Raw genomic sequence first — 26,498 nt, 5'->3', positions numbered from 1 at the left:
ACTATCTTTGGGATCGGCCCACGTATGGGGAGTGCTTAACGCCTGCTTCACCTCTGCCGCGAGTCGGGCCGGTATTGCACTATCTTTGGAATTGGCCCACGTATGGGGAGTGCTAACGCCTGCTTCACCTCCGCCGCGGGTTGGCCCGGCATTGCACTATTTCCGGGATCAGCCCATGTATGGGGAATTTTTTGCTTACCACGCCAACAACACAAAAATTTCATTGGACGGTAGAGGTATACAGCTTCGCTGTAAAAAAAGTTCAAATGAACTGCTCTGAATATTTAAGAACTAGAAGTTCCTTGCCATGTGTCTGCAGATGCCGCTACGTCAATGGAATGACACATCTGCGACAACCTTTATGCAGGTGTCCTCTGCATCTGCATGCTCAACATTCTTTATGAAAAGAAAAGTACTGCACTGCTGCCAGAAAAAAGTGGACTGGTACAGCGCAGCAAAAAATGCCTGCACTATACACCAGCAAACCATTCTGGTACCACACTTAGATCGTGAATCCAAACATAAAAATGGGACTGCCAGCAGCATTCAACATATATGAGCAGTTGTTTGAACTTTGCCGGCAAGACGGTTCTCAGAATGTCAAGCATACGCCTATAATCAGCTGTTGCTGGATTAAGAGATGAAGGATAAAAAAGGACCAAAAGGACTGTTCTGTCAGGGTGGAGTATGCAACTTCAGTTGCAGCAGTTTTTCAAATGCAAAGAAAGGCAATGAGCAAGGTATTTCAGGAATGATGAAGTCTACGTAGATGACATGGTCGTAGAGAAACATGGCAGTTGCAACAGATAAAGATATAAAGAGGCTATAGAAGTTCAGTGTGCAGTGGCAACCCCAGAATTCCTTTTTCAGAAAAAGGAGTAACCCAGTGGAGCTCATTAATACAAACTTGGCAGCAACACAGCACAACTGCACACAAAACAGTAGTATGCGCAAACTGCCAAGTACAAATTTACTTCTCTTGGCATGTGCTGCCACTACCAATAAAGAAATGAATGTGATGCTACAGTAGATGTTTGGCAAAATATTCACTACAAGGTTTTTTTTTCCAATGCACTGAACAAATTATGGCTCTCTTGCACGACCGTGTGACAGAGCAAACGCATTACCAAAGCATTTTGAAACTTTGGCAAGGAACACAGCAGTAGACATGGCAGCTGTGTGGACAACTCATCCCAATTTCCCTGACGCGGAAGTTTGCGTATGTAGTAATCTGCTACTCAGCAAAACCGACACCACTTCACTGAAATGCAAGAACCTGGAAGGGGGGTGGTGGTGTCTGTGTCTACCTAGTGGACACCTACACCCCCCCCACCCCCTAGTACGGCGTGGTGCCAATTGTCCTGTGCAATTTGTGTGCAGCGCGTCACTGTCCCAGGACGCATTATCAGGCGATCACTTGTGGAAACAGTTTCACTTTCGCGAGGTTTCACTCGACTGGGCACGGACTTTGTCTGTGTATGCAGCTGACAGCACTACCGGGCTGTGCCATAAGCACAGTCGGCTGCACATTTCGGAGTGCCAAGTGCCGAGTCACACGAAAGTGAAACTATCTCTGAAACTGATCGTCCAAGAGTACTGCTGCTGTACCTTACTGCATGTGTGTTCGTTGACAGATAAGATTCCTGTGGGTGTCTGTGCAGTGAGGCTTCTTTGTGTCCATACTACTCTTGGCCATGCACGGTGGTACGTTGTTAGGAGGGTAACTTTTTTTTTTTCTAGGTTCGATCGGTAGTGAAATAAAAACTGCAGTGAAAATCCAATGACGCTGTGCGCAGATGTGTTGTGCAGTGTTTCTGGTTTGCTGATCGATCACTTGAAGTTGCAGTTGTCAATTCTGTGCGAGCAGTGAGCACATAAACAAGCGTCGAACAATAGAGTCTCCTGCTAAGTCTGAAGTGTGTGTTGTCATTGGATTTCTGCATGCTGAGGTGTGCAATGCAGCCGCGATTCATTGAGGAATGAGTTATGTGTATGGAAACACTTTCATGAGGGACAGCAAAGTGCGGCAATGGTACAGGAACTTCGAAGCAGGACGCACAGACATTCATGACGCAATTGGGAGGGAAGGAAGTGAGTCCCATCCGATGATCTTGTTCAGCGAGTGGATCACACGATTCGAGAAAACCGACGGTTCACAATTTCTGTGTTGAGTGATTCGTTTCCCAAAATTTCACGGTCAGCTTTCTATACCTTGTGAGTGAGACTCCAGTACAGCAAACGCTGTGCAAGGCGAGTTCTCAAGCTGCCATGCCGACCAACCACCACAAAACACAGCGAAAGGGTGCAGTCTTAACGTTTCTCCAGCACTACCATGATGAAGGAGATCTTTTGAATAAAACCGTCACAGGGGATAAGACATGGGTCCCTTTCGAAACTGAAGAAACAAAAGAGCAATCTAAACAGTGGATGCATTTCGATTCCCCGAAAGCAAAGTTCAAGCAAACCTTCTCCAGCAGAAAGTATATGGCTACTATGTTCTGGGACAGAAATGGTATTCTCTTGATGGAATTCACAGAACGTGCCACAACCATCACTGCAGCCTCGTACAGCGTGACTCTTGAATGCCTACGAAAGCAACTCATAACAAGAGAAGAGGAATATTGTCATCAGGCATTGTCCTTCTCCATGGCAATGCATGGCTGCACAATGCAGCTGGAACAAAGATGCTCTTGCAGTGTTTTCGATGGGAAGTGTTTGATTACCCACTGTATAGCCTGGACTTGGCTCCCTCTGATTGCCGTAAAAGCCTGCATATAATACGAACCCGCATATAGTTTGAGGTGAAATTTTGGGGAGGCAAAGTGCGGAAAAAGTTTTATCCACGTATAAAACAAGCTAGCAAAACTCCAGCAAAACATTTAAATTGCACTCTGCACTTCAATCACCGTCTTCCTCAGCTGTGCTCTCTTCGGATAGTTCCTTGTCGGATATATCTTCCGAGAGGTATTCATCCTCTGCAGATTCGACCGCGTTCGAGATGTCGCACCTCTTCAATGCACAAGGTCCTCTTGTATGTTGGCCCATACGTCCACAATCCACTTGGACAATGTGGCTAGCAAAGCCCGCTTCAGTCACCCTGTCGGCGTCACTGCAGGCTCACCTGAGCACATCCAATCTGCGTAACACCACTTGACCGCGTCCTTGAACGGCTTGTTCACGCAAACATCTAAAGGCTGCAGCTGAGACGTCATTCGACCCGAGATAATGCCGAGTTCAGTGCCGGATTCGCGCAACAGCCTCTTCACTGAGTCGGCCAAATGGCAACGAAATGCGTCCAGAAGGAGGATGGACGGGAATGACAACAGTGTGCCAGGCCACCAACACCAGGCGGACTTTATCCAGTCGAGCATAAGATTCTCGTCCACCCAGCCTTTCTCATGGGATCTCACGACCACATTTTTTTGCAGCTCCTCACCTTTAGGCACTGTCTTGCACTTGAAGACGACATAGGGCGGGAGCTTGCGTCCGTCTGCCGTACACGACAACATGACGCTAACTCTCGTTTTATCGTTTCCAGTGTACCAGACATAAACTTGTTTAGAGCCCTTTTCGTGCACGTTGAGGAGCGATGGCATGTCCAGATAAACCGGCGTTTGGTCAGCATTGCCGACTTGCCCTAGCTGGAAGTTCTTGGACTTGCGCAGTGAAATAACGTGGTGCTGAAATGCTACAAGCAGCTCTTCGAGCGATTCGGGCAACTTTTGCGAAATCGAAGTTCGGCGGCATAAGGAAAATCCACCACGGCACATGTAGCGATAAATCCAGTGCTTGCTAGCTTTGAAGGCGGAGCTTGGTAGCCCTTTTTCTCTTGCAAGCTCCTTAGCTTTTGCCTGCATAAGCTCCACGCTCACAGCCAAAGGCGCGGCTCGCTGTTGGCGTACCAACTCTGTCAGGGCAAGTTCGATTTCCGGGAATGTCCCACTGTTTGGGCTGCAAAAGCTTCTTTGCGTTCCGCTGCACACGAAAAGGGCTTCCTTCTGTCGATGCCATCCACGAATGCTTCCCTCGTTGACGCCAAACTGCCTCCCGGTCGCACTGTTGCCAATGTCCTGTGTGGCTAAAACAACCTTTCTCTTGAAAGCAGCCGAGTAGTTTTCGTGGTCAGGACATCTTGGACCTTCAATGCGGAATAAAAAAGATGCACTTCGAGAAGCGTGGTTTGCACGTGTGCTGCCAAGGTGCGCGCTCAACAATAAAGAAACAATGCTGCAGTCATGCAGCAAGAACGAAACCAAGCGTAGCCATGCAGCAATAAGGAAGCCAAGCCGTAGCCACGCAGCAATAACGAAACCATAACTTCTAGCACAAATTTCTGACTGAAATTTTTGTTCAGATCCGCATATAGTTTGAGGCGAAAATTCGGGACGCTAATAATAGGAAAAAAAAAGAACACTCGTATTATACGCAGGTTTTTACGGTACCATCTCTCTGCTCACATGAAATGCTAGCTAGGAGTACAGGAGTTTGACTCAGACGAGCTGCAGACCAGCGTACAGAATAGGCTGAAAGCACAGCTGGCTGCCTTCTATAACGAGGGTATAGGAAAGTTGGTCCCACGCTACGACAAATGTCTCAATCTGAGTAGTGACTATGTAAAGAAGTAGCTGGAAAGTATCCACATGTTCCAAACAAAACTGTTTTGATTTTCACTGTAGTTTTCGTATTAGGACCGATCAGACCTTGAAAAAAATAATAGCCCACGTAAATTCGTTCTAAAGAGCGAGTGGTGGTTTAAGCACGTCCAAATAATCTAGCCTCTGAAAATGATTCCAACTGCATTTGTATTCTTTTGAAATTAACTGTGCTCTCAAGTGGATGTAAATCAAAAGTCATAAAATTATTGGCATCAATTCAACAACTGTAAACAAGCTCTTAAGATCGGTCATTTATGACAAAATCACAATACCTGTCAGGCACACAAGTGCCAGTGTGCTCATGCTGAATACGGCATAATGCAGTGGTAGACCAGCCATCTGACCTTTCGGCGTAGATTTTGGTGCACGCAAAAAGCTGATGTGGTGCAGCATAGAAATATATGTATCTATATACCCATATGGACTCAACATTAAATGAAACAGTCACCAAATATGGCATAGCCAGCTTTATGAGTAACAATGCGGCATTCGGGATCAAAAGTTACATGAATTTTTAATACACTGCCTTTCTGTGTGCGCATATCGCTGTGTAAGCCGCTTTCACTATTTGAACTTGCAGCAGGAGTCTACATGTTCCCCGCATTTCAAGCAAGCAAAAAATAAAAAAGATCGCAAAGCAAGGACGTCTAAGGAAGGCCATGCCCTACAGGACGTGTTGACTAAACAAATTACAGTGAAGACGTTTTAAGTTTTTTTACTCCTAACATGCAATGTATCTCCTGCATAATTGTGCATTGGGTCATGTGAAATCTGTTTAAACAACCATGGGATCTGCTCATCCTATTTTGCAGGGTTTTTGAAAGGAAGATCCACACCAATAGCAAATCAATAGCCAGCTGTTGCTAACCTCTCCGTCTTTCCCTCTTTTTCTTCCTTCTCTTCCCAGCCAATGGCTGAGAGGGCTTACTACAAGGTATCTCTAAAGTAGCACTGCCGACAATAATGCTAAACAATGTGCAATTGAACATTACTTGAAGATACTTTTTCATCTAACAGGCTCCTTGAGTGATCTCCGCACCACAGCACCCCAGTAGTACGAGGAATACAGAAATGCACCACAAGCAGTACAAACAAGACCACACAGAGGCAGAACATTAGAACCTCCACCAGAGAGAAATGCAACAAAACGGCGAAAACCGCAAATGGAGGACCGATGGCATCAACTATATCCGTTTGGTTCACTCCATGATGATGATGATAGCCCACTTTAATAACGGCTTAATGTTTTACTAGCGAGGCAGCCCTTATGCTTCTTCAGTGCAGGCTTGGTGCAATTTTTCACTAAAATGCCATTTTAGAGCAGGATGACACAGAGGACTGCTCTCGGCACAATTTGGCCAAGAAAACAAAGGAAAGGCCATCACATGGTGAAATAGTTAACAAGCATTTGAAGTAGAGCAAGGGAAGCCACAAGGAAGAGGCAAATAAGGAAGAGGACACACTACGCACCCAGAGAAACAACATAGAAGAACCCTCTAATCTAGAGTAGAATGCAAGGAAATATAGAATGGGGTGTGTGGAAATTATCGATCTGGTGGTGTAGCAGATGTCTGCATGGCTTTAGCGACACAGTGCTGTCCGAGACTGGTGCACACATCAAAAGTTGTGATACCATGTGATCAGCGTCTCTGACCACTATGTCACTGAGCACCAAGCATGCTGCACTCGGCACACATTTGGAACAGGTTCAATTATAAGAAGACATAACTAGTTATTTTTTGTACACTGCATAAATTGGAGCTTCATACCATTATCACTGGATGATACCGTAAAAAGCGGAATATAAGTCGAACTTTTTTTCAAAAAACCATTGCGAAAAGTCGACCCTCGTCTTATATACCGGACATTGGCAGAAAAACTACGTAAGTCTTGCAACAATGGGCGGAGGAAGTAAAGAGCCGCCCTCGCCATCGCCATCAGCAGTAGCGCGGCGTTTGTATAGTTTGTTGTAAGTTTGTATAGGTGTTCTGTGGCGGCGTGGCGACATTGTGGAACCGCCAATTCGCGTTTACACTGTCGCAAAGTTATATTGGTTAAAGGCTGCTTTTTCACATTTTGTTTCAAAAGAGCGGACGCCGACAGCAACTCACCGTCGCCTTCAAGAAAAAGGCGATTGAGTGCGCGGAAGCCCGCAGCAACCTCACGGCACAGCACGAATTTGGAGTATCCGAAAAGAGCATTCAGTACTGGCGGAGGCAGAAGCAGCAAACCAACAGAAAACGTCATTCCGTGGGTGGACCGCAGAACTGGAAGACAAGGTTGCAGAGATCGTCCGAGAGCTGCGTGTAAGATCGCTGCCTGTGACTGCCGAATGCATACGTTTGAAAGCGGTAGAGATTGCGCACGCCTCTGGACTGGGCAGCGAGAAGCATTCGTCATCCGACTCTAGTTCGGACGACTCTGATCAAAGACGTTGCTCTGATTCGGAGTAGCGCTTGAGCACTTCGTGCTTTTCTGTGTACTGTACACCCGGCCAATCTTTAACCGTATCGCACGACCATCGACCCGCGTGTTTGTCAGCACCTTATCATCACGGCACAGAGTGGCGAAATAGTGAAAGTAAACGCACGTGTACACATGTGCGTATCTCATTTGTTTCGCCGCTCAGCGCCGTTAATAAGGTGCTGACAAGCACACGGGGCGATGGTCGCGCGATACTGTTAAAAATTGGCTGGGTGCACATGCGAGCAGCATTTAAATAAATACTGTCACTATTGTGCATGAGTCGCATTTGTTTCAAGGTAAGGGTGTCTTTCAGTACCTTTGCCATTGAAAAGGATATTTTTTTCATTTTTAGAATTCGTTAGTTGGGGGGGATCGACCTATATTCCGGTCCGACCTATAGTCCAGTTTTTACGGTACCTATTAAAGAAAAAAAGAGTGAGAATATGTCCTTTTTTATTATTATGGGGTTTTACATGCCAAAACCACTTTCTGATTATGAGGCACGCCGTAGTGGGGGACTGCGGAAATTTCGACCACCTGGGGTTCTTTAATGTGCACCTAAATCTAAGTACACAGGTGTTTTCGCATTTCGCCCCCATTGAAATGCGGCCGCCGTGGCCGGGATTCGATCCCGCGGAGTGAGAATATGTCAATGATAGTACTCTGTGTACAAGTTTAAAGGAGGCTTAGACACGTCCTTTCTGCAAAGTTAGCACCAGGTGCAAATTTGACAGCCTCTAAAATACACTGGCACAAAGGAACTAAGCCCTTCCCCCAAAAGCTCAAAAAGCAAAAAAGAAAGGAAATGAAAGAAGCAAAAAGAAAAAGAAGCAGTCTCACCTGCACCATGCTTTTCAACATACTGCAGCGCCTTCAATAATCGAAGCGACTCGTCCACTGATCTGTACAAGTTCACATCATTGATTGTAACCTGACGAATCATGCCCTTGGTATCAATGATGAAAGATGCCCTGCAAGAAAAGCACGTATTAATCATGAACATAATATTCCATAAGCTGTCAAATCTATCAACACAGCAGCCCCAAAATAAGCTATATTTGGTAGGTATGTAAAATGAGAAATACCTTCAACAGCACTTGAAATAAACAGCCTTCCTGGCAGGCTCACAAGGCCGTGAAATTTTTAAGCGTGAGAGACACACTTGAGGAAGGAACATCACCATTCTAGTTTGCCAGACATTAAGCGATGCTTCCAGGAAGGTTCTCAAAAGTTTTTTCACAGCAGTTATTGGCAACCTCCCATGGCCAAGTTGGTTGGACATCCATTTCTCATTCTGCAGGCCAGCATCCAGTTCCCATTATCACAGGACCTTCTTTATTTGAGAAGTTGCCGGAGATCACCCTCGTGGCTACATTTAAGTGGGGCACAGTTAATAGCCAAGAAAGTTTGTGACTGCAGGTCTTTACATAATTGAAATTCAATCATTTTCTTTCAACATCTGTGCACACAAGACACCCACCTCAATGCAGTTCCAGAATCTTCGAGCAGTACATTGTAGTCCTTTGAGATCTTCTTCGTGAAGTCTGACATCAAAGGGACATTGACCTTGCCAAGCCCACCAAGCTGAAAAATTCCAAGCATCTATCTTGATAAACAATTATTGTTCCACATCAAATGCCTTCCCACACTCACTGCCCCACCTTAGCAAGAGTCAGGGATATGCAGAATGAAGCCAAGTTGGCTCAAAACCCATGATTCCACCTTCGTTTTTTTCCAAAGGATCCCAACAAGGCCCAAAAATTGCCCAGGTTTTGATGCCACATTTTCTGGCGTTTCTTTCTTCCTCCTGTACCTGGGGAAATTGCGCAGAGAAGTTACCAGCTAAAGAAGAAGCATTCAAGTTCATTACTACTGTTTCATGCCCACTAACAGTTTGTCACCTTCCTAGTGTGAAAGTTTAGGAGACTCCTCATTTTAAAAGTAAAACATAACAACAAGCAGCAGTTTTGGAAAAGGTGATGTCATTGCAGCTGTGTTGCTATTCTAAAACCCAAATGGTCAATGGTTTGACTCACACTGTGTTGTGCAATTCAGAAAAAAGATAGGTGAGATATTTGAGTGGCATACAATGACGGCTACACTGAAATTGGAGGTAAAACTTTTTTTTTTCCTTCATAAAAGACACTCAGGCTATTTACTCTCATGGTTATTAATGTTGACAACCATAACCATTCATCACACTGCAGAGTGAAAATTTGTTCCATGGTGAAGACTAAGGCTAAAATATGGCGCAGTACACATACAATTGCATGTACCTGCCTTGCAGTGGCTTGCGACAGCTACACTTAACTTTCCATTAGAAGGGTGCTAGCAAGAACACAGCCATGTACCAAAAGTGCATGCAGCGAGTCAGCGAAAAAATGGGACAAGGTGTAGTGGCACCACTCTCTCCACTCGCAAGTACCACGCTGATCTCTGGTACGAGCCTGCTGTATGATAAGGCAGAATCTTATACATGCACTTTTTGTGCAACCATATTTAGTCTTCGTCGAAATAAGAGATCGACGAACAGACGGAACAAAAGATCAACATCAAATTTTTTATGAAATTTAGCAAGAATGGTGCAGAAATTATTCAAATGTTGCAAAAGGCCTAAGGAGAGGATGTCTTAAAGCAGTGGTTCTTACTGAAAACCCATAGAGTTTCTCACTATAACACCAAGAGGGAAATCTGACCCCACCGTCTATGGGAATTTCCTAAGGGGCGCTGTGCCGTCATGGGAATGACGGTATATGTGTCTGCGAGGCTTGTGTTGGCTGGTGTTGTAAGAGGCTTTGTCTAAAACATGGATATGGCTACAAAAATAACGCGTTCTTAAAGTAAAATCTTCACAAAATGTTTCCATTCACGCATATTACATCTTTAAGTGAAGTTTACTCACCTACAATGCATAACCAAGCGAAGAAAAGCAAGAACAGACAACAAACATTTCCAAAGTGAGCACGAATCTTGTCGTTTGTCTTCCAACTTTAGCGGCCCACTGATACTTTTTATGTTTCATATAATTTTACAATCAACAACAGGTTCTCATAGTTAAACAAAACATGTTTTTGTGCAATAATAAAGCTAAAACAGCTTTTTATGTGCTGTCCTAGTAGAAAATTAATCATTGTGACAGATGGAATGGTGCTTGACTGGCTCTCCAAGAACGATGCCAATCCAAAGTCACAATATACCGGCATTCCCATGCATACCACAGCGAAGCAGCTCCAGATTTCCCTCTAGGTAATGTAGTGAGAAACTCTATGTGCAAACCCCATGTGCGCTTACTGCAAATTGCGCCCATATTGAATTCAAAAGTAGAGTGTGCGGTGCATCGCACCTTTCGCAACAATACGCAAGGTAGCGCTTGCCACCATGCTAATCAGAAGGGAAGCCACTATCATCATTAATACTGCTGCTACTACGACGCCATACCGACCGGCCATAAAGCACTCTGCACATACCAAGACCCCTTCCTCTTGGTAGTGTTAACAAGGTCCATGTTGACAATCTTGTTATGCTAGCGCATGGTGTGACACACACCACATGCCATTGGAATGTCGAAGGTACGAGGATACAAAGATAGTTTCCTGAAGTTTGGGTTTGCATAAATCAGTGGCAAACTGCAATGCATTCTGTAGAGCAAAGCACTTGCACAATGCTCCCTCGTGCCAACCAAGCTAGCCTGCCACCTCTGGCGAAAGCAGCTGGCCTATCAAGACGAGGACCTCAACTTCCTTGAAGAAACAAACTGCAGCCAGAGGAACTCGATAACTCCCCCCGAAAATTCTATAGTTAGCCAGTTTTATAAGAGGCTGCCAATAATTTTGCTTTATTCGTCAATTGGCAGTGGCAAGTCTGCTAGTTTCCCGCATGCTCTGATTGTGACAGCTGGTGCATTAGCAGGTGTAGAACTGTAAAATTATGTTTTGTTAGTTGGCCATTTTGCGGCTTTAGTGCCTTACGTACCATTGGTACCTATGCCAAGTGCCATTGTGAACGTGCCTGCAGACTGTTTATTGTTGCTGCATTCAATCCAAGTCATTTTCATAGACATTAATGTACGAAACTTCTATTCATCCAACTGGCGAGCTCTTCAGCAGCAGCAAAAGCAAGCTACATCATTAGATACCATGTAGCGAAACAGATGAAGCCTCGCATCACCTGCGAGACACTGATCATGCCTTGCATGAAACAACTTGTTGGCACCGTCATCGTAAACACGCACCGTGAAAAAATTCGAAAGTATACTATGCTCAAATGACATGGATGCATGAAGAGTGAGTGAAAAGGCGTCTGATGCGCAAAGCCAGATAACTGAAAAACCGAAATTCACCGGCAAGTTTTCTCTTGCCGTGGATGAGAGCTGCGACATGTTTAGCAGCTCACACCTTATCGTTATTGTGAATTTTATGGACAACTTGGTCATCATCCAAAGTTGCTATTGTGAAAAGAGCTCAAAATGACACCAAAAGGGCAATACCAAAAAAAACCCACGTATAATACAAGGTTCTTTTTCCTATTATTAGCGTCCCAAATTTTTGCCTCGTACTATATGTGGATCCGAACAAATATTTCTGCAAGAAATTTGGGCTAGAAGTTTTGGTTTCGTCATTGCTGCGTGACTACAGCATCGTTTCTTTATTGCTGAGTGCGCACCTTGGCAGCACACGTGCAAACCACGCTTCTGGAAGTGCATCTTTTTTATTCCGCATTGGACCAAGATGTCCGGACCACGAAAACAGTACTCGGCTGCTTTCAAGAGAAAAGTTATTTTAGCTACACAGGACATCGGCAACAGTGCGACCAGGAGGCATTTTGGCGTCAACGAGGGAAGCATTCGTGGATGGCATCGACAGAAGGAAGCCCTTTTCGTGTGCAGCGGAACGTGAGGAAGCTTCCAGCTAGGAACTTCCAGCTAGGGCAAGTCGGCAATGCTGACCAAACGCCGGTTTATCTGGACATGCCATCGCTCCTCAACGTGCACGAAAAGGGCTCTAAACAAGTTTATGTCTGGTCCACTGGCAATGAGAAAACGCGAGTTACCGTCACATTGTCATGTACGGCAGACAGATGCGAGCTCCCGCTCTATGTTGTCTTCCAAGTGCAATACAGTGCCTAAAGGTGAGAAGCTGCCAAGAAATGTGGTCGTGAGATGCCATGAAAAAGACTGGATGAACGAGAATCTTGTGCTCGACTGGATAGAGTCCGTCTGGTGTAGGCAGCCCTGTGCACTGTTGTCGTTCCTGTCCATCCTCGTTCTGGACGCATTTCGTTGCCATTTGGCCGACTCAGTGAAGAGGCTGTTGCGCGAATCCGGCACTGAACTCGGCATTATCTCGGGTCGAATGACGTCTCAGCTGCAGCCTTTAGGTGTTTGCGTGAACAAGCCGTTCAAGGACGCAGTCAGGCGGTGTTACGCAGATTGGATGCACTCAGGTGAGCTTGCAGTGATGCCGACCGGGCGGCTGAAGCGGGCTTCGCCAACCATGCTATGCAAGTGGATTGTGGAGGCATGGGTCAGCATACAAGAGGACCTTGTGCATCGCGCATTGAAGAGGTGCGATATCTCAAACGCGGTCGAATCTGCAGAGGATGAATACTTCTGGGAAGATATATCCGACAAGGAACTATCCGAAGAGAGCACAGCTGAGGAAGACGGTGATTGAAGTGCAGAGTGCAATTTACATGTTTTGCTGGAGTTTTCCTAGCTTGTTTTATACGTGGATAAAACTTTTTTTCCGCACTTCGCCTCCCCAAAATTTCACCTCAGACTATATGCGGGTTTGTATTAAACACGGCTTTTTACGGTATTTCTTTCACACCTTTAAAAGTTTCTTTTATTGTTGTTGCTGTTCAACATGGATTTAGTGAGTATTTGTGTGTTCGAGTTTGCACTGATCGTGCCTAGAGAATGGTTGGCTGATAAGCATATTTACTAGTCCTTGTCAAGAAAGTGACCAGTTCAGTCGTATTTATGCATTGTACGGTGCACAGGGAGGTAACGTCATCAAAGGAACTGAGGCAAGAGCTAGTGAGCATGATGCAGAATGTCGTCAAGGTTGTGAACTGCATCAAAGCAAGGCTTAAGGCCAGTCACCTTTTCGAAGTGCTTTGCGAAAAGTTGAGTTCAGAACACCAGCACCTACTCCCACACATCGAGGTATGTTCGCTGCAGTGCGGAAAAGTGCTGACCAAGATTTTTGAGTTCCGGGAGGGTGTGAGCATTTTTATATCAGATGAAAAGGGGTTGCGAGAGCCTTTGAAAACCCTTTATTACTCACTAAGCTTGCCTATCAATGTTACATGTTTGAGCAGCTCAATCACCTATGCCCAGCATGCAAGGGGTTGGGAGTAATGTTGTATAGTCCGGCGACAAAGTGAAGGGCTTCTGTCGGAAGCATCCAAGGTTGGCCAAGTCGTGTGGGAAGAGGTAAATATTCTCCGTTTAAGTTGCTGAGTGACTTCGCAGTAACTGGGACAATATCCGCAGCTGACAAAGATACAGTAATGACACAAGTGAGCACACTCAGGTGCCTAATGAGTTACTTCCCAGGGTCTGCTACAGACACATAGCTTGTGGCCCCTTTTTAGGCAGATGTACTTGCTTCACTCATGAAAGTGCCGATGCTGAAAATGAGCTGATGGAGCTTCTAGAATATGCTGTTGTGAAGGAAAAATTTGCCACTGCTGATGTCGAAACATTTTGACTGAAGACAACCGAAATGTTTCCCCTGCTCTATGAAAAATCTGTAGGATTGCTGTTAACAGTTTTTGACTACATATGCATGCGACATGCAATTTCAAGACTTGCTTACTTGAAAAGCAAGTATCACAACTTGCTTAACGTCAGTGCAGATGTGAAGTTAGCTTAAGTGAACCATGCTACAAATTGACAAGCTAGCAAAAGCAAAGTAAAGAGGGTCTTTCAATTGTGCATGCCAATAAATAGTGTCCATTTCATGCCGCAGTACCATACATTGTGTTGCTTGTGCAATCAATAATTCCATGTTGAAAATGCTTCCATTATCTGTTGCAACATCATACACAAGCTACCCCAGCCTAGCATATTCAGGAAGGCCATGAAAACCCCAAGGATGAAACAGGATCTGGGGCAGTATTCTCGGGCAATAACTTTCGGAGATAGTTTCACGCGTCAAAGTATATGGTCGACAATCCTTTTGGCATAGTGCGAAGAGAGTGATCTTGGCACAGAGCCAGAAACATTGTCGCCCTTATATATGAACGTGTTCAGTTCCGAGTCATGCAAAATGTAATGAAAATTAAACTATCTCTGAAAGTGATTGCTCGAAAATACCACCCAAGGACGGCCCTTCACCTCATGCGAAAGTAAAACATAGATTGTGTGCATTCTTTTGTGCTCTGTGGCTGCCGAATGACTGTTAGAATGACATCAGAAGAACTTTGCTCGGGAAAGCTCTCAGTCCGCTGGATTTTGACTGAAAATTTGGATATCAAAAAGGTTAGTACCAAGATGATGCTGATAGTGCCGACTCCTGAGCAAAAGCCTGACTTTAGTAAAGATTTTGATAAGATCCCACATGATAAACTAATTTTAATGCTTAGAATCCTTGGCATCCCTGATGTCAACTGGATTTCCGCATACCTGACTAACAGGAAGCAACACACTGACATTGGAGGACAGCTTTATGGAAGTCTCCCAGTCACGTCAGGGGTACCACAGGGTAGTGTACTTGGCCCCCTGCTCTTCTTGGTTTATATTAACGATATTATAAATGTAATAACTCCTGGTGTGCAAATACAGCTGTTTCCAGATGACTGTGTTTTGTTAAAAGAAATTTTTTGTTCCGATGATCAGATTGAGCTCAATAACAACTTGAATAACATAATGAAGTGGTGCAAAGATTCGGGGATGGTTGTTAACAGCGACAAAACTGTTTTCCTTCCTATAACACGTAAAAAAAACACCTCTGTCTTTTACTTACAGACTTGGCCCGTTGTCTCTGAAAAAAGTCGACAATTACAAATACTTAGGTGTTACACGAACAACTAATTTATCCTGTAATATACATGTTAGCAATATTTGTTCATCTGCCTTTCGAAAGCTCTGCTTTCTGAAACAAACTTCGAACCACCCCAAGCAATGTTAAACTACTATGTTATTATTCCTTAATCAGACCCAAATTAGAATACGCCAGTGCAGTATGGGGCCCGTATACTCAAATAAACATTAAGTGTCTTGAAAGAATACAGAGGAAAGCAGTCCAGTTTATTTATAACAAACTCTCACGAACTGACTCTCCATCCGAAATAATGATAGCCAATGACATTCCCCTTCTTAAAACGTGCCCAAAACAGTTCCGAATTGACTTCCTTTCACTACTTCTTAACCATAAACTTGCGATAGATCCATCACCGTATCTATCAGCCTTACTAACCAGACCCACAAGGCACCATCAGCCTAACTCTTTAACACCTTATTTTGCTAGAACTGACACTTATAAGTATTCCTATTTTCCGCACACGGTCTCAGATTGGAATGAATTAATCCAGACATCTTCTTAGTCTCTCCTACCACACCGAAGTATCACTGTTGCACCATTTCACATCTGTTATTGTAGTGCTATTATTGCACTAATCTAGAAACAGATTCCGTCATTGTTTTGTACTCAGTTGTATTATATCTTATTACACTAACCTTTAAACAGATTCCATTGTTGACATTTTGCGCTTCATTAACTATGTTATTTCTTGAAACAGTTTGTACTGTCGTTTTTTGTATTATGACTGTTTTTTAACACTACCCACCTGCTTGGACCCAAGGGTCTGCAGTATGTAATAAATAAATTTTTTTAAAAAGCCATGATTAAAAGAATGTTGCAACAAATGGAAAACTTCAGGGTACAACGATGAATTCTTGCAACAGGTTGTCCTCGGTGACAAAACTTTACAAATCAAGCCAGTCGCAAAGCAAGAAGGCGAAAAAAAGAAATAGCTGAGCCAAGGCCAAAACAAAGTGTGAAAGAATGAGTCAAAAATCGAAGTCATGTTCATTGCGTTTTTTTCACTGCCATAGAATTGTGCACCACAAATTGTGCCTGAAAAGAAATTTCAAAGCAGTTTTCTATGTGAAGGTTCTGAAGAGCGATGATGGTGATGTCTCTTGCCATCCCCTTCAAAACAGCATGGCGACAAATTAGTCACCTAGCCTGCTTGAGCTGCTCAGTTATTATATACCGTATTTGCTCGCATAATGATCACACTCACGTAATGACCGCACCCCTAAATTTTGCCGTGAAAATTAGATTTTTTAAAATTTCCCGTGTATAGATTGCACCCCGAACTTACAGCAGCAATATGTCGTGTGCCAAGTCTAGCTAATAATCATCGCGCTTACCATCTGTCGAATGCTACGCGAACGACTCTTCAAGACAAACCAAGCGGCCTGCACGCACCAAATATTCTTAAGCAGATGCCCCATTTCATTCCTTTCGTCACTTTCCGCACTCCCATGACAAAAAAAGCTACAGCCAAACTTGCCTGTATTATGTGTAGGCTTTATAATGGTTGTGGTCAACAACGAAAAAGGAGCTTTTCGATTCTCCTTGTCTGCACTCGTGGGCGCGCAACAAATCGTGAGCGAACGGATAGCAGCCACGTTAACACTCATATGTTAGAAGTGTACCCTATTCATACGCCGACGCTTGTAACACAGCTAAGTTATTCGCCCACCCTTAGCGGAAACGTGGCGTATTAGGATACTAGTGAAGACAAATGCCGCAGTTTCTGCAGCATGCCCACCATGTGTTCCTATGTCACTGGCAGCTAAGTACGCCCATCTGTTTCTGTCACCTCAAAGTGGACATGGCTGATACGGAAGAAACTGTTTCAATGCACGTAATGCACTCACGAGAAGAAAAAAAATCGTGTTCGGCGCGTTCAGCTTGCTCCGCCGGCCGCCATTTTTGTTTTGGTGTGCCACACTACATACAGCGGTAGCCGCCTATTTGTTGACCTGTTGTCATCCCGCAGCAAATTCGAGATGAAAAATTTTTTCTTTTTGCAGGAAATTTAACCCGCGCAATTTTGTTTATTTCATAATACCCCTAATGACCCTCGAAGGGGTATTACATAGGGGTACATAAACGAGAAGAAAGGGGGTTAACCGAGGGGCCCGATTTTTATTAGTCATATCATAAGAAGCCAACAAACACTGACACCAAGGACAACATAGGGGAAATTACTTGTGCTTAATAAATGAAATAAAGAAACGATAAATTAATGGAAATTAAAGTGGATGAAAAAACAACTTGCCGCAGGTGGGAACCGAACCCACAACCTTCGCAAATCGGGCCCCTCGGTTAACCCCCTTTCTTCTCGTTTATTACATAACGAGGGTCTCGAATCCGGCAACATTGATGCCTTCAGGTAGCATATGTGGGTTTATTGACCACCCAAAAAGATCACGTTCTCGTGACGCCTGCGGTGAAAAGGATGTTCCACGTCCGCCGCCAAGGTCTGTGAGTGGTGGCGCTGGCTAACACTCCCAGGGTTCTACTAGGACACATAAGTACCCAAGAAAGTGGATGGGAAAACGGCACCGCGGTAGCTCTATTGGTAGAGCATCGCATGCGAAATGCGAAGGTTGTGGGTTCGGTTCCCACCTGTGGCAAGTTGTTTTTTCATCCTTTAATTTCCATTAATTTATCGTTTCTTTATTTTATTTATTAAGCACAAGTAATTTCCCCTATGTTGTCCTTGGTGTCAGTGTTTGTTGGCTTCTTATGATAGGGGTACATAGGGATACATGATCGCACCCCTGAATTTGCATCAATTTTTTTTTTACCAAAAAGTGTGATCATTATGCAAGTGAATATGGTACATGTATAGCAATCAAGCATTTGCCTACAGTATCTCCTTGACCTTTTCTCTCTTCGTTAAAACCTCTCTCTCTATTAGTGCACAGTAACTCATGCCTGTTATGACACCGGATCTTTGCTTCTCTTTTTTCCACCTTTTACATGTCTCTTGCTTATGTCAACTACTGACCAGTCATGCTTCCACCTGAGAGATTGTGTGCGCTGCATGGACCAAATTTGTCGAAAGAGGGGCACTGGATTCTGCACTACGATTATGCTGCTGAGCACTCTGCATTTATAGTGCACAAGTTTCTGCCACATAATTCCATCACTGAGCTGCAACACCTTCCCTACTCCCCCTACAACCTTTTTGTTCCCCAAATGTTAACTGGTGCTCCGGGGGCAGTATTTCGGTGATGTGATGACAATCCAAAAAGAAATGACATTGCTGCTGAAGCGCTTAACAGAAGAGGACTATCAAGGGTGCTTCCAGCTATAGAAAAAGAGGTGGAGCCAACGCATAGTGTCTAATGAGTATTTTGAAGGTGAACACATTGATGCACTTGAAAGTTTGTGAAATTGATTTTCTTAAACATACTGCACGAAATTTTAGGACAGACCTTGCAAACTGCTTCTGGAGCAGCATAAGTGTCTGCATGTAGGGTACAAGGTAGTACAGGTCACCACTCTGTCTTTTTCCTCAAGAACAGTTCTATACTGCCATGGTGATAGAACTCATATTTGTTCAACCACAACATTGCAATGGTTGACTGACAAGCGTGTAGAATGGGTGTGGTCCACTAAGTATAGGTAGTAGCCCACAGTTACTGGTGACCCTATGTCGAACGTAAGTGGTCATGGATCTATGGGACACTGCAGAGGCAACTACCTCCAGCAACACCACTGCAAATGCTCACTCTAGGCCTCCCGCAAATGTTGTCAGTGCTACAGCTCGCATCACTTAACTGTAGTGGTGAATCGAAGACCTGGCATTATGGTTTTTGCATGCTGAGAACAAGTTCAGACTTCATCACACCACGTCCAGATCACCAGTGACTGCACTTCTTTTTTCAGAAATTCAACTTTTACCTTCAGTCTTTCTTCTGATAATTAACCTCATAGCACAAGTTTTTTAATTGCATTTTGAAAGAATAGTTTATTTCATTAAAGACTCATTTCAGCCTTTTATGATGAAAGACATCCTCTCAGTTCTACCTTCTCACACTCACCATCCTACTTCCCTGAAGACTTTCTTCCTCCTAAAGTGATGGAGGAGTTTATTCTTCTATGTGCAGCAACAATAATGGGATATCATAAACACATTATAAGGTGCAAGACCTTCTTTCCTAACTACCCAAACCACTGGCATATGATAAAGCTGTATTCTAGTCAGGAGGAGAATGAACCAGAAACGAGGGACACAAAACAGCACTGTTTCACCCCCTTTTTTATTTCTGACTCACTGTGCCCTCCTTTTTCTAGTTCACTGTCATTATAGCTTACTCACAAAAATAATTACAAAACAATTTGCCCAAGTGCCTAGGCTGCTGCTGTGTAATACCCTGCTAATGCACTTGAACAGCCTTACAGCAGTATGTATGTATCATGTGTCAATAATGGCAGAAAGAATTTAGCAACTTCTTTTTGATTACTTGACCTTAAATGTACCTATTTTAGAGTTCATTTTTCTCATTTTCATTTGGAAACACAGCGTTTAGGTATAAGCCACATGCTTTGTTCATTATAAGCACAATAAGAATAACAGTCCAATGCATCAATACTGAAGTCCTATCTCAATATTTGAAATCCAGCACTGCTAGACAAACTTGTTCATTTGCCTTGAGTGAACCAATGTGCAGATAGCATAAAATGCAATAAAAGCTAATGCACTCTCAGACACTAACGAATTTCACACTATAGTGCAACCACCAAAGCTTCTAGCCAGCACATGTTTACCTCACATTTAGCTCAGTAAACACATCCTACTGTAGATCAGCCAGTAGGAAAAACCACGACTGATTGCCAAGGCCTGTGGTTTTGGTTTTTACACACAAATGGCCTTAAGTGCCCAAAAGACTGTTGGTGCCACCTGCTTTCAGTCACACGAACTACTTGCTGTGAAGTGTCTACAGATGATGAAACTATAAGATTAGTTAAGCACAGGTGCCCTCAAGTGTCAATTTTCTTGGGAAAGTAAGAATAGACATCTACAAAATCCAGCTATTGTAAATTGGTTTACATTTTGGGAGTCAAATGCAAAGGCCCATCTAAAATAATGATGTGTAAGGCGTTTCTTTAGCCCCCCTTTGACTGTCACCACAGTGCAAGCTGAATGCTTGCACTGTGGTGACAGTCATGAACGCAGTACACGCTGAATGCTTCATGGGCCACACACATCCCTTTCTCTGAATACAGTGCACTTTGTACTGCTCTCTGCTTTCTGAAAAAGGCCTAAATTCTTCATTCACCCCAAAAAAAAAAGTTTAGGTACACTTTTGCACCATAATTTCAGAGATAAAAATCTGATTAGACATTCTGTCAGCACCAGAAAACTTTTACGACTTGGAAGGTGACAAGAGCATGCCAGACGCATGGATGCACAATTTTGCACTTGATTATACAATTAAAATGTGTACAGCTATCTCTGCTCCCAAGCACAGCTCTAATAGGCAAGTTCATCAGACTGTCTTCTGTAGCATTATTATTGCAAAGGGCGACTGAAAAGTTCTGAGTCTAACGCAGAAAGAGAGCCACTGGAATATTGAAAGATAATTTCTTTTTAATAATACACAACCTTTTGATACTAACATGTGCAGTGTTCACATTTCTGGGTCGTAAGTTTTACTTTTTGAGGCCCTTTAAAATGTAGAAATCGCACCATTCCAATTTCAATATCACCACCATATGAAACACACAAAGATGTTATATATAATTACATAAAAATACTCCATCCTATGCCATAGACAAACATTAGGTACAAGCTCTCAGTTGTGGTAGTCATATTGAAGAAGGGTTGAGATCAGCAAGACCATTAACTGCCAAGACCAGCAAAAAAATGTCAACTCTCCTAAATATGATCATGCATTGTTGCCTAATGTCAATGCACAATGTACAGTGAAACCTCGGTGAATGATCACAGCTGGTATGAATTTCTGGGTGATACGAATTCGTACAATTCCCATGCTGAAGCGCGCTGTGCACTACAAGCTATAGTTCGGATGTCCCGAGTGCTATCCCACGCCGGTTTGGGTGATACGAATGAGAGAGCCAAAACGGCCGCAACCGCCAGCAGCAAAATGGTGAGGAGGCTGCACCAAGCACGGCGAGGCGGGTTGGCAGGCAGACCGTTTCCATGTCCGCAGCGCGGGGGAGGCCGACAGAAGGTGGGATAAGACAGCAGCAACTGCATGCACTGAACGAAGTGGAAACGGTTTGGCACTGGCTGTCTCTCCCACGTATCACCGCTCGTCAAACTCGCACTGTGCAACATCGAACGTTCTCGCGGAGATGGTATTGTGAAGTTTGCATACAACTTCCAGAATTCGCTGATGGTTGACCTGGCGAAGAAGAAAACCCAGAAGGACATCCGGGGCTTCTATCATGAATAAATTTCTAAAAATGAGTTTCTGGCTCTTTAACATGCTAATTTCATTTGTTTTTTGGTGATACTAATTTCAGGTGATACAAATATTTTACGCTACCCCTTGAAATTCGTATCACTAAAGTTTTACTGTATGTACCAACGTAGGGAATCTCATAAAGGCTAGATGACTATATTGTAAGAACTGATCTTCATATCAGATGAGCTTCTGTGCAATGTGTCCCATGTCATCTAATTCCTGATCAGAAGCACTCTTGGCACACCATGTCACTCAGAAATTTGGAGATTTTTGTGAGACACAAGAGGCAATGCTCTAGCTTGACATCTTACCAGGCAAAGTGCCAGGACCACCATTATGAGGCTGAAGGGGGGGGGGGGGGACATAGTAGCAATGGTAGCATGCATCATTACAACGTAACAGCCGTGTAGAGCGCCATTACAATGTAACTAGAGCCGTCAGTGGCCATTTAGGTATTCACTGTAAGCAGTGTGGGTGCCGCCCTGAATTGAAGAATGTGACGTTTTAGCCAAAAGACAGAAACCAAATGACACACAAAATCCCCGAGGCCCACAGAATTGCAGTGTTAAATGAAAAACGTGTGATTGCACCATCTGTTTTACTATCTGACAAAGAAATTGTGCATTAATTGGCTAACCTGTCAAGAGACCCGCTTTCACCATGCGTACACAGCATCTTGTAAGGGTGACCATCCCATATCTTCACATTTTTTCTTCTAGCATATTTACAGGTATGTTCTTCGTCTCAATAAAGTCAGTTGTTAGTCAGCGCTGCGTGTGGTTATTGTGTGCCTCTCCTGCGTCCTCATCTTTCATGCTGTTTCGAAGTTCAAGTATCATTACACATCTCGAAGAAAGTGTAAGTCCAACCTCCAGTTGGGAAGGTAATATAATTTCACTTTTTTATGAATTCCAGGGTGTGATGTTCAGCTCTAGAGAGATCAAAGCAGCAGCAAGGAGTATTAGGTGAAAATTATGAAGTGTCTCTGAGAAAAAATTTGAAGAGTGGCCAGGAATGCTAAACAGGGGAGTTCTCTATCAGAACAAATAACATTATAGTCCAAACATCAACAGCTGCTGTTCAAACATGGTCCTTAACCACCGCATTTACCAGATTATCCCATCTTCGACATTCACAAAGAGAGCCATTACAAGGTGGTCTATGCTTCACCAAAGGACGGTGACATCAATGCCACTGAGGTCTTCTTAAGAGAGAACATTATGATTACTTTTTTTAAAACTGAAGTAAGGGTGCTGCAATGCCCCTAGAACATGTGTAATGCCTTAGTAGGGAATTATTTAGGGGCACAGAACTTTTCAGTCACCCGTCATATTAGCATTCCAGCCAACCTGTCTACACAACATAAGATATCTAATTATAACAAAGTAAAGTCCTTTAGCCCAACATAGACATCAAGCTTACCTTTCTAGGGGTGTTAGTCCAGGCAAGGTGTGTGCAGTAGGAGTCGGTGGATATGGCCAAGATTTCTGTGTTAAGGCTCCGAAACTCAGCAGCACGATCACTGTATTCAACAAGCTCACTGGGACAAGCGAGAGAGCTGCAAAGAAAAAGAGAAGAATTTTCAAGTTTTACTCAACAAGAAACACAGCACAAACCATTTATTCAATATTAAGCAGCAACTTTCTGAGATGCCACCCATTATGAAAACAGGAAACAAACATGAGAGAGGCCATGACATCACTTTCCAGAAACTGGACCTTAGGGCTCCACCAACTTGATGGAGCACATTCGTTTTCCTTGTCTGGCTACCTTTTCTGCCAAGCCCTCTTATATGGGCTCACTGGCTAACCTTGCCTCTGTTGTGCTGTTTCCATGTGTTAACCACAGTAAAGCTGACGTCATTGTCCAAGACACATTGACAAAGCAATATCTTTGTGCGCATTGATTGATGTGGTGACACAGATGTGGCTGCTATGACAACACTGCCATTGGGGATTCCCTGTCTAGTCACATTTCCATTTTCCACATTTCATTCTTCAAGCCTTATTTAACCAGGAATGGTACTCATACTGCCTATATCCCACCTGCAATATCCAGTCGAACGCCTCTACAATGAAAAGATCTGTATAACGAAGAAATAATTCTGTCCCGGTTCTACTTCAAACTGTGCAGTGTGTGACCTTACAACGAAGTGACTTGTAGAACGAATTATTTCGGAGACCCCAAGCACTTCTTCATAAAGGCATTTCACTGTACAATGCCTCCTTAACATGTAACTAAACATCAGGAGGAAATTTGTCGTAACATTAAGCTATGCTATAGTGTGTCCCATGTTATGTCTCATCTAGAGCCCTTTCATCAGCTTATGCTTTTCTTAAAGGGCCCCTCACCAGGTCTGGCCATTTTGAGCTGACAAGCGCAGAGCATACATTGCACGATAACAATCGTGTCTGCAAAGTATTACATTGCTACGCACCATGGAAAGATCTGAAATTTCAATTTGAACACCGTTTCCCTTTTCACTCGCCGCCGCCGCGCTCCAAACCGGACGGTGACGTAATCGTGTCCACAGTGTGACATCACTCGTGGTGACATGTGACTTCGAGAATTATTCAAGACAACATCTGTTATTTGTGCGATCTGTTGCTTGAATTGACGAATTGAAGTTTAGAGAACTAATAAAACACACAAACGGAATGTCTGCATGTTTTTTGTTTTCCTTCGCACCGACGCAAGAGAGATGTACTTCCACTTCCTCTGCTTGTTCCCACGATCGCGCGGTCAAGTGCGCAGGTACCGAAACTATGCCATTTTCTACCGTGTTCCAGCACATGATCACGCTCTGCGATCCACTTGTTCTGCCTCAGTATTTGTGTAGCACTGAATTATACCGCTAGTCATGTTTCCTTGTGCACAGTGCGCAAAATCGTGTGCTGCGCGAACAAGACGAACAGCTCGCACGCGACGCTGTCGGCGGAAATGCGTAGCGCCGGAAAATATTTGAAGGCGTATGTGTCACACGATCCTAGAGGTTCGGTATGGGAGAATGGAGGGAAGGAATTTCGCTTGCATAGGCTAGACAGGGCAAGTGGAGAGAGCATCTTGCTCAGCAGTGGAGCCCGCCTGCTGAAATCACGGGTTCGCGGCACTAAAATATTTCTATCTCGGCTATTAATGAGCCGATTTGACAAATTTTTGCGGCAGAACGCTCCCTAGAGAACATGTAACAACTTCCAGCATATAACCAAAATTTGCTATGGGGAGTGGTGAGGGGTTCTTCAAGCAGCACCAACTTTTGAGGAGCCACTGCAGCCTAGTTCCAGTTTCGCAACTGCCTATTTCCGGTGCCGTCGCTTCTAGTAGGATGCTTCTGCATTGCATTCTTCCACTGTGGCCTTAAATGTTGTTTCTGCACTCGCCGAGAAAATGCAAACTTAAGCAATGCGCACCCTTCCATGTATCTTGAGCGTGAATACATTCGTAGGCTGTCCCTGAGCCCCAAAGGAGCAAAAAGGTTTTGCTCTATGCTTCTACAATGCTGTGCACGTACCAATCATCATCTTAATTTTTCACGCAGTGTTCCTTCATCCCCTACATGTAGCATGAATTTACCTCACACTATGCACACCTTTAGCACCATCATGGCACAACAAAGCTTCTTCGAAGCAATACAACAATCACTATTCAGCTTATGTGTTTACGACCATCAATACAGTCGCGGAGAAAGTGGTGGTGACGCGGCCATGGGCGCAGCGGTGGAAAGGCCACTGGAAACATCATTGCAGCACTACCGCTTCCGTCGACTGAAAAGGTGGAAAAGGGGAGGACGATAGCGGTTTAGTGCTATTTAACTTACAGCAGTAGTAGTATGGAGGGCCTTCAGTCTCATCTTTTGACTAGCCCTCCATGACAAGAATTACTCTTGGCACAGCAATATCACCGAGAAGATAGGACAATTTCAGTGAGACCTAGAATATTGCACGTTGAATATGTAGGCTACTCCCTCGGATTATCACCTTATTTAGAATTTATCTGAGTTCTGACCGGACTTGATTTCGGTTTCCAGTCCCCGTCTTAGAAACAGTACACAAAATTAATCCTAACCAACAATGTCGTACACAACAAATATTTCTTTTAAAGTGAGTGAACTGCAGAAATATACTGACTATAACAAGTTTTATTGCAACCTGCAGTTATTTCTAAATCGGCATTCCAAGCAGTTGCCAAAGACAACACTGAAGCTGGGTCCTAGCAAATGCTAATGGTAGTTCGAAAATGAAGCAGGTCACTGACCAAGGTGAAAATAGAAATAAAGCTTATTTTATTTTAAATTTATTTTGACCTTGGTCAGTGACTTGCTTCATTTTCTAACAATGCTTTTACCTTACCAGATGCTATTCCGTCCAATTCTTGACTAAAATGCTAATGGTAGCGTTGTGTCATATCTACGTATGTCTCGCACACAAGAAAGTGGTGATCACTGACAGTGGACTACACAAGTCTGGTTACATGTGCAGCTATACTCCCTTTAAAGGCCCCTTCATTGGAAATTTCAGTTATACCCTGGAAGTTGTAAGGCGCCATCTGGGGAGTGTCTTATCGCAAGAATTTTTGAAACTGGTTCGTTATTACAAGAGACAGAAGGAACTGAAATGGTGTGTTGCCATGTTGCCAAAAAATGAGCTTCACTGCCAACCCTCTTAGCCTTGACTAGCATCCACAAGCAACATTCCTTCCATGCCTTTCAATTCCAATGCAGGACATGCAATGCAGGACGTGCTGTATTGCATGTCCTGCTTTAGATGATTTACCGAAGTCACGTGCCTTAGGCGACTACGTCTCAGACAGTGCATCTTACGTAAAGGTATTCGTGTGTGTGACCTTGATTGGGCTGGAAGCACGGCTCCTTCGAGAGGAAGGGTGCATAGGCATTTGTTTGAAATTTCAGCTGT

At 43.9% G+C, this 26,498-nt stretch overlaps 1 protein-coding gene across 10 annotated transcripts in view; it reads right to left on the bottom strand.

Annotated features, from left to right (window-relative positions):
* Window positions 1–26,498, bottom strand: part of LOC142566078 (uncharacterized) — a 47,055-nt gene that overhangs the window by 1,921 nt on the left and 18,636 nt on the right. For 7 of the 10 annotated variants that reach the window (XM_075676825.1, XM_075676823.1, XM_075676821.1 and 4 more), the window contains exons 5-8: window positions 23,008–23,143; window positions 15,092–15,109; window positions 8,602–8,705; window positions 7,962–8,092 (exon numbers count right to left, since the gene is read on the bottom strand). In XM_075676825.1, coding sequence (XP_075532940.1) covers window positions 7,962–8,092; window positions 8,602–8,705; window positions 15,092–15,109; window positions 23,008–23,143 — 389 coding nt within the window. Of the gene's footprint in view, window positions 1–7,961; window positions 8,093–8,601; window positions 8,706–8,782; window positions 8,935–15,091; window positions 15,110–23,007; window positions 23,144–26,498 lie in introns of those variants that run through there. The other 3 variants (XM_075676822.1, XM_075676824.1, XM_075676829.1) reach the window with 2 other exon arrangements.

Source organism: Dermacentor variabilis, unplaced genomic scaffold, assembly GCF_050947875.1.
Source record: "Dermacentor variabilis isolate Ectoservices unplaced genomic scaffold, ASM5094787v1 scaffold_12, whole genome shotgun sequence".
Classification (NCBI taxonomy): Eukaryota; Metazoa; Arthropoda; class Arachnida; order Ixodida; family Ixodidae; genus Dermacentor; species Dermacentor variabilis.
The sequence above is the reverse complement of the archived record's forward strand: the minus strand, read 5'-3'. Positions and strand labels throughout refer to the sequence as shown.